This window comes from Mytilus californianus, unplaced genomic scaffold, assembly GCF_021869535.1.
Source record: "Mytilus californianus isolate M0D057914Y unplaced genomic scaffold, xbMytCali1.0.p SCAF_9, whole genome shotgun sequence".
NCBI classification, from domain to species: Eukaryota; Metazoa; Mollusca; class Bivalvia; order Mytilida; family Mytilidae; genus Mytilus; species Mytilus californianus.
The window spans coordinates 86,228,214-86,234,539 of record NW_026262745.1 but is presented as its reverse complement, the minus strand read 5'-3'; the positions used below and the strand labels follow the sequence as shown (position 1 = coordinate 86,234,539).

Sequence of the window (6,326 nt, the reverse complement as noted above, 5' to 3'; positions counted from 1 at the left end):
GGCGTCATCGTGTTCGAACTCTAACTTTAGTTTAAGTGAATGGATCTCAATGAAATTTTACCATAAGGTTCAATACCACAAAAGGAAGGTGGGGATTGATTTTGGGGGTTATGGAACCCACAGTTAAGGAAAAAGGGGCCAAAAATACGCATTTTTGTAACTTCCAGACATAACTTGTGTGTAAGTGTATGGATCTCTCTGACATTGTACCACAAGGTTCCATATCACAAAGGGAATGCTGGGATTGATTTTGGGGGTAATTGCCTCCAAATTTTAGGAATTAGGGACCAAAAAAGGGAAAAAAAACAAGCATTTTTCTAGTTTCATGACAATAACTTGTGTGTAAGTGTATGGATCTCTCTTACATTGTATCACAAGGTTCCATATCACAAAGGGAAGCTGGGATTGATTTTATGGGTAATTGTTTAGGAATAAGGGACCAAAAATAAGCATTTTTCTAGTTTCCAGACAATAACTTGTGTTCAAATGTATGGATCTCTCTGAAATTGTACTGCAAGGTACCATACCACAAAGGGAAGACTGGGATTGATTTTTGGGGGTAATTCCCTCAAAATTTTAGTAATTAGGGGCCATAAAAGGGCAAAAAAACAAGCATTTTTCTAGTTTCAGGACAATAACTTGTTTAAGTGTATGGATCTTTATGAAATTGTACTGCAAGGTTCCATATCACAAAGGGAAAGCTGGGTTTTAGTTTGGGGGTAATTGCCCTAAACGTTTAGGAATTTGGGGCCAAAAAACAAGCATTTTTCTAGTTCAGACAATTAATTAACAACTGAAATCAATTAAGGTACTTGCCCCAACTGTTTAGGGTTCGACCTCTGCGGTTGTATCAAGCTGCGCCCCAGCGGAGCATTTTATTTATGATTCTTTTAATTTAATATAATAAGACCTGATTATGTTTAGCATACTAAAGTGGAAATTTAATCATTGAAAACGTAATTTAATGAAGAAATACCACCTTATTTGGTGATTATTTTGCATGTTAAGAGAAACATCAATAAATACCTGTATGATATTACCCAACACACATGTTAATTATCTTAATTGATTTAAGTTGTTAATTAATTCAGTTAAACAATTAGTCAAAGAATGTGGAGAAAACTTAATACAATTACCTATTATTCTAATTTCTTGATGATTTTTAACTATGTAATGAAGACAAAATCCCAACCCCATAGAAATATCATATACGTTTAATTCATGTTTTAATTTTTTTATTTTTTTTTGTGTTTAAAGCTTGTGAAAGTAGTAATTTTTCACTTATATACCGTTTAATTCTCAAATAGTATTAGATATTGTTCTTGTATCCACAAATTTGAAGCTCAAAAGATTTACTGTTTTGACATTTTTTTTAAGTAGCAGTGATGAATTAAACTTTCCAGACCCTCATCACATTCTCATATATCAAGATTAGAATATTTTTCATTATTAATTGTCCTGATCGAGAGAACTATATGCCAAAAAATGTCTGTTTTGCATTAATTAATATTTTATTTAACAGATATAATATTACTTCACTGGCGCGTTACTTCTATAATTGCAAGATGCTAAAAGAGGGACGAAAGATACCAGAGGGACAGTCAAACTCATAAATCGAAAATAAACTGACAACGCCTGGCTAAAAACGAAAGAAGACAAACAGACAAACAATAGAACACATGACACAACATAGAAAACTAAAGAATAAGCAATACGAACCCCACCAAAAACTAGGGTGCTCCGGAAGGGTAAGCAGATTGTGGTAAGCTTGCGTAAATATTAAGTAAGGAGATATTTACCTTTGTTGCCTTTCTGTTCAAAGATGAAGGAAAAAACTGTTGCAACCACGGGTAATCTGCAGACTTGTAACCTTGAAGTAACATCCGCTGGGCATGTTCTTGTATTGTCCTTTGGGAAAGCACTTTACCACCATACGAAGCACACGATAAACAATAACAGGTTGAAGCATCCATAACATTTAAAATAATGATTTGAAATTTTGTTGAGTTAAACTATATATATTCCTATCAATTTCCGTTGAAATGACACGTGTATTGTCAACTGACCAAACTGAATTATTTATACCTTGAGAGTGCTCAGGGTATTTGTCAGGTGTCAATACGATTTGAAAACATCCGTTGTCTAATAATGTTTACACAACAATTAACTATACTTACCTATTAATGGTGTAATTATCATCGAAATCAAAGGGATTATAAATTTTATAGATTAAGATCATTAAATTTGATTTAAACCAAATTAATGGTATATAATAAATAAGGATAATTTTCAAACTAATTATCAGAGATTCAAGCTCCAGATTATTATCTGTGGAAAATACGTATATTATTTTTAATATTTTATTTTTTAGCTATCTTAATTTGTAAATATGTATATCATGAAATCCAAAATTAAAATATTTTAATAGTTTCCATATTTCTATATCGTATTAGTTTTTTACCATTCCACTATAATTTTTTATCCTTCTGCCAGTTGATCTCTTCGTCCCGCATGCATGAACTATTTGCCACTGGACGTTATACAATCGACAATCATTCATTTTGTTTCTTTCTAATTCTCGACTTCGACACGTGCCAATTATCCCCCGGGTAAATCCGCCACTGACGGCTATCAACTGTGTATTGATTTTCTTCTTTATATACACGATTAGTATAAGATAAGTAATAAGAAACATACCGGCAGCTTGAGAACAATTTTAACATAACACAATCGTAAACAAAAATATCTTCTTCAACTGAGATATATTACGGTACATGAAAATGTAAATTAGAATAAAATTTAAGGGATTTAAAAGAGAAAATAGCTTGTCTTCATTCAATATAATTATAAGCAATGTTTATAAGCGAGATAAAAAGTTAGCAATTTACGTGAAGACCTAGCAGTATAAGATACTGATAAATAAAGTTATGTAATATATATTTTAAATAATGGATAAATGTAAAAATAGATCTTTTTCATTTAGAAATGTGAATATTACAGAATTCAAAGTAGCACATTTTGAAGATTATTAAAATTATAGAACACGAACTAATACATTAAATAAACTAACATGTATGTTATACTGACAACCCTGAAAAAAGGAACACAACATAGCATGCGTACATCAATAGTAAAACAACAACTATGTCCAATTGCCATACTTTTTCAAATACAATAGCTTATTTCTTTTGAGAATATCTACCGCTATGCTATCAAAATTGGCGATTACTGAAGGAATACACAAATTCCGTAAATTAACTTGACTCGCAATGCAGATGCTAACAAACATGATTTGAAAACCTTACTCAAAACTGGTAAATCAACTTTGTTAAGCTGTTTTTAAAAGAAATTTTCTTCACCCGAAAATTAAAAAAAATTAAAAGAACATGTGTTAGATTAATTAATTTAATTGAACGATGAACAAAACTATTAACATGCAATAGACAGGTATGTGAATTAAATTCTTGAACAAAATCAAATGCACGACTGGCATTTTATTCTTCTGTCGAAGTCTGGACAGAGACATATTGCAGAATTATTTGTCACATAATAATGAATTATATGACAAAATTTCACGTGCCTGTTTATTGTTCACATACCATTCAATACACACCTAAAATCAAGAAAAGACGATGATCAGTAAATACGACAACGGAACTTGTAATATTTAATTGATTATTACGCTATTTAAAGCAAATCTATGGTAATTTTTTAAAGTCGGACAAATCTCAATTTTGAAATTTAAAAGTGGAAATAATTTTAAAATCCACTTTTCTGTTTGATAAAGAAGAAATTTAAACGCAATCATGGTTCCTGACTGGTAAAAATGTGCGTATTTCACAATTAACAATTTATAATAAATTTGATTTGATAATGAATATATATATATAATGTAAGCTGAAACATTTCAATACTAATATAATTAAGAAACTAGAACATTTAATTAATATTATTAAAAAGAATCGCCGCTATCAGAGTAAACTTTTTCACCGAGATTATACAATTAACTCTCCTACTTGTCTAATGGCAATCTCCTTTGATGTGAACTCAATTCAGGTTGATTGTATATGCCTGGGGAAAACAATTTAACATAATCGTCAAGGTATGTGGTGTTAAAACTTTGGGATGATTTTACCGATTTCGAATGTTTTCAAAGTCTTCTGAGCCTTACCTGTATTAATTTGAAAAAGACCACATAAACATTATTTATATAATTGTAATAACTTTAAAACAACGTTCACGATCAATATCGCGAGATCTACTTCGTAATTAAATCGGACGTCTGTTAAAGGGCCGTCGTTATCTGATGGTATCAGAGGGATTATAAGGAAAAGTCAAATTTGCCGAGCGGAAAGACGATTTTAACTGCAGACGGCGAAAATAAATGACGGACAGCAAATTTTAAATACGAAAGCTAATATAAATGCAGAATGACTAGAAAATAGATCTAGTCAATAATATTAGCGTTTGACAGGCATCATAGCTAGTAAGCGGGCGAATTGGCACTTTGGTTTTTCTAGTGACAGAACATTCAGTATAATAAGTTATATAACACATATCTGAGAGGGTGATAGAGCAGATTGTTACCCCTCAAAAAGACATTGTCAATCTTGGCTTCGCCTCAGTTGACAATGTTTTCTTAGGGTAACAATCTGCTCTATCACCCTCTCAGCTATATGTTATTTATATATTGACAAAGGGGACACTGTGACATTTAAATCTGTTGAGACATTCAAAGTTAATGCAGGAATGAGTTGTTAAACAGGCAATCTGGTATATTACGCAATATGTACAAAGTGTAAAAAAAATTATTTAAGACATGCCTCTCATTTTAAATTTGAAAATTTAACTGTCTCAAGTAGATAAATATTACATCACACTTGATGCAGTGGTAGAATCTATATATAATCAACCAATTGGGAAAAGTATAAATTGGGTCAGAATTAGGTCAACTCCAAAGATGTGATATTGACTAAGGCAAACGGACGAAGTAAATATCACATCTCTGGGGTTGATTAATCATTTTATCAAGTCAACAATTTCATAATATGACTTTTTGATCCATTTCCAGTTTCTGAGTAATTGCTTTTAAAAATATTTAACTGATCCTTATTCTATAATAAATATATTATTTGCTTTTGACAGTAACGGTAACTTTTATAAGTTGAAATATTCAATAAAATTTACTAGTTGGAAAGCGACCCCTAGGAAACATTTATAACATATGGAACAAAACGAAAACGAAAATGTATAACATTTGATGTTACCTTGGAATAACTATTTTCAGGTACAGGTTAGCTGTTCCAATTCTTTAATATTAATCTCATGATTTTTCCCACAGTGATTATAATGTTTTGAAAAAGAAGATTCCCTATGCTTTTTGCAAATGAGAAAACAGAAAATTAAGTATAGCCTTTCATAATAGTATAGGTATCTTATTGGACAAAACAAAATTTTCATTTATGAATCGGTTGTACATTGTATTTCACCAGGATGAGCACCTCTTGCTTTCAAATGGTGAAATAAGACAAGAACGAACAAGTTCAATGAAAAATCAAGTTATTATGGACATTACGAAAATACAAAAGAAATACAGAATTTTGATTGATCTCATGTTACAAATAGAATTTCAAGCAAGGAGACTCACTTTCATTATCTTTAGCATGTTTAGTGCACGATACCAGATGGTACTGAAGGACCAAACTAAGAGATAACAAACCTGGCAGTGGGGATAAAGATAGGAGAGCAGCTAATAAGAGAGCCTTTTTGGAGACACAAATAGTTAATTATTCTAACCGGCAACTACAAAGTAAGTACTAGCTAGTCTACTTAATCCACATAACTTAATATCTCAGTAAGTTTGCTCAAACTGTTACTTTATTTTAAGGTTATCAGCTACATCATGTACATTGTATTACGCTCTTAATAAGCATGATAGGTCGAGTTGAAAACTTTTCATCTGTTACATTTACAAGGTATACTGATTCTTTTACCACAATGAGATAGTTTTATGAGAAACCGTAATATTTTTAGTAACACTACAAGTATGTCGTCTAATGCCAAGCTTATTTAAAAAGCTGTATGAACTGCAATGTAACATACATTGGTTCTTATTACTTCAAGGTTTTATCTGTCCATATGCAAGTTGTTTTAATGGTGGTCAATTTGTTTACTTGTTAATTAAACTATTTATGTGGGTAAATTGGTTAATATAAGTATTATTTATAGTTTTGTAACTCTTTCTCCCGAGACCGGCCATGTAATTATTCTTGTCTGGACTTCCTGTTTCTTGCACGTGCCTGACATCCTGGCCGGGCTCGTTGTAC

General features: G+C 31.3%; 2 protein-coding genes across 2 annotated transcripts in view; both read right to left on the bottom strand.

Annotated features, from left to right (window-relative positions):
* LOC127715377 (uncharacterized) overlaps positions 1–4,516 on the bottom strand; it is a 32,810-nt gene extending 28,294 nt beyond the window's left edge. The window contains exon 1 of the mRNA XM_052221399.1: positions 1,800–4,516. Coding sequence (XP_052077359.1) covers positions 1,800–1,973 — 174 coding nt within the window. The 5' untranslated portion in view covers positions 1,974–4,516. The remainder of the gene's footprint in view (positions 1–1,799) is intronic.
* Positions 1–6,326, bottom strand: part of LOC127714015 (BTB/POZ domain-containing protein 6-like) — a 160,064-nt gene that overhangs the window by 146,286 nt on the left and 7,452 nt on the right. The gene's annotated exons all lie outside the window — the stretch shown is intronic.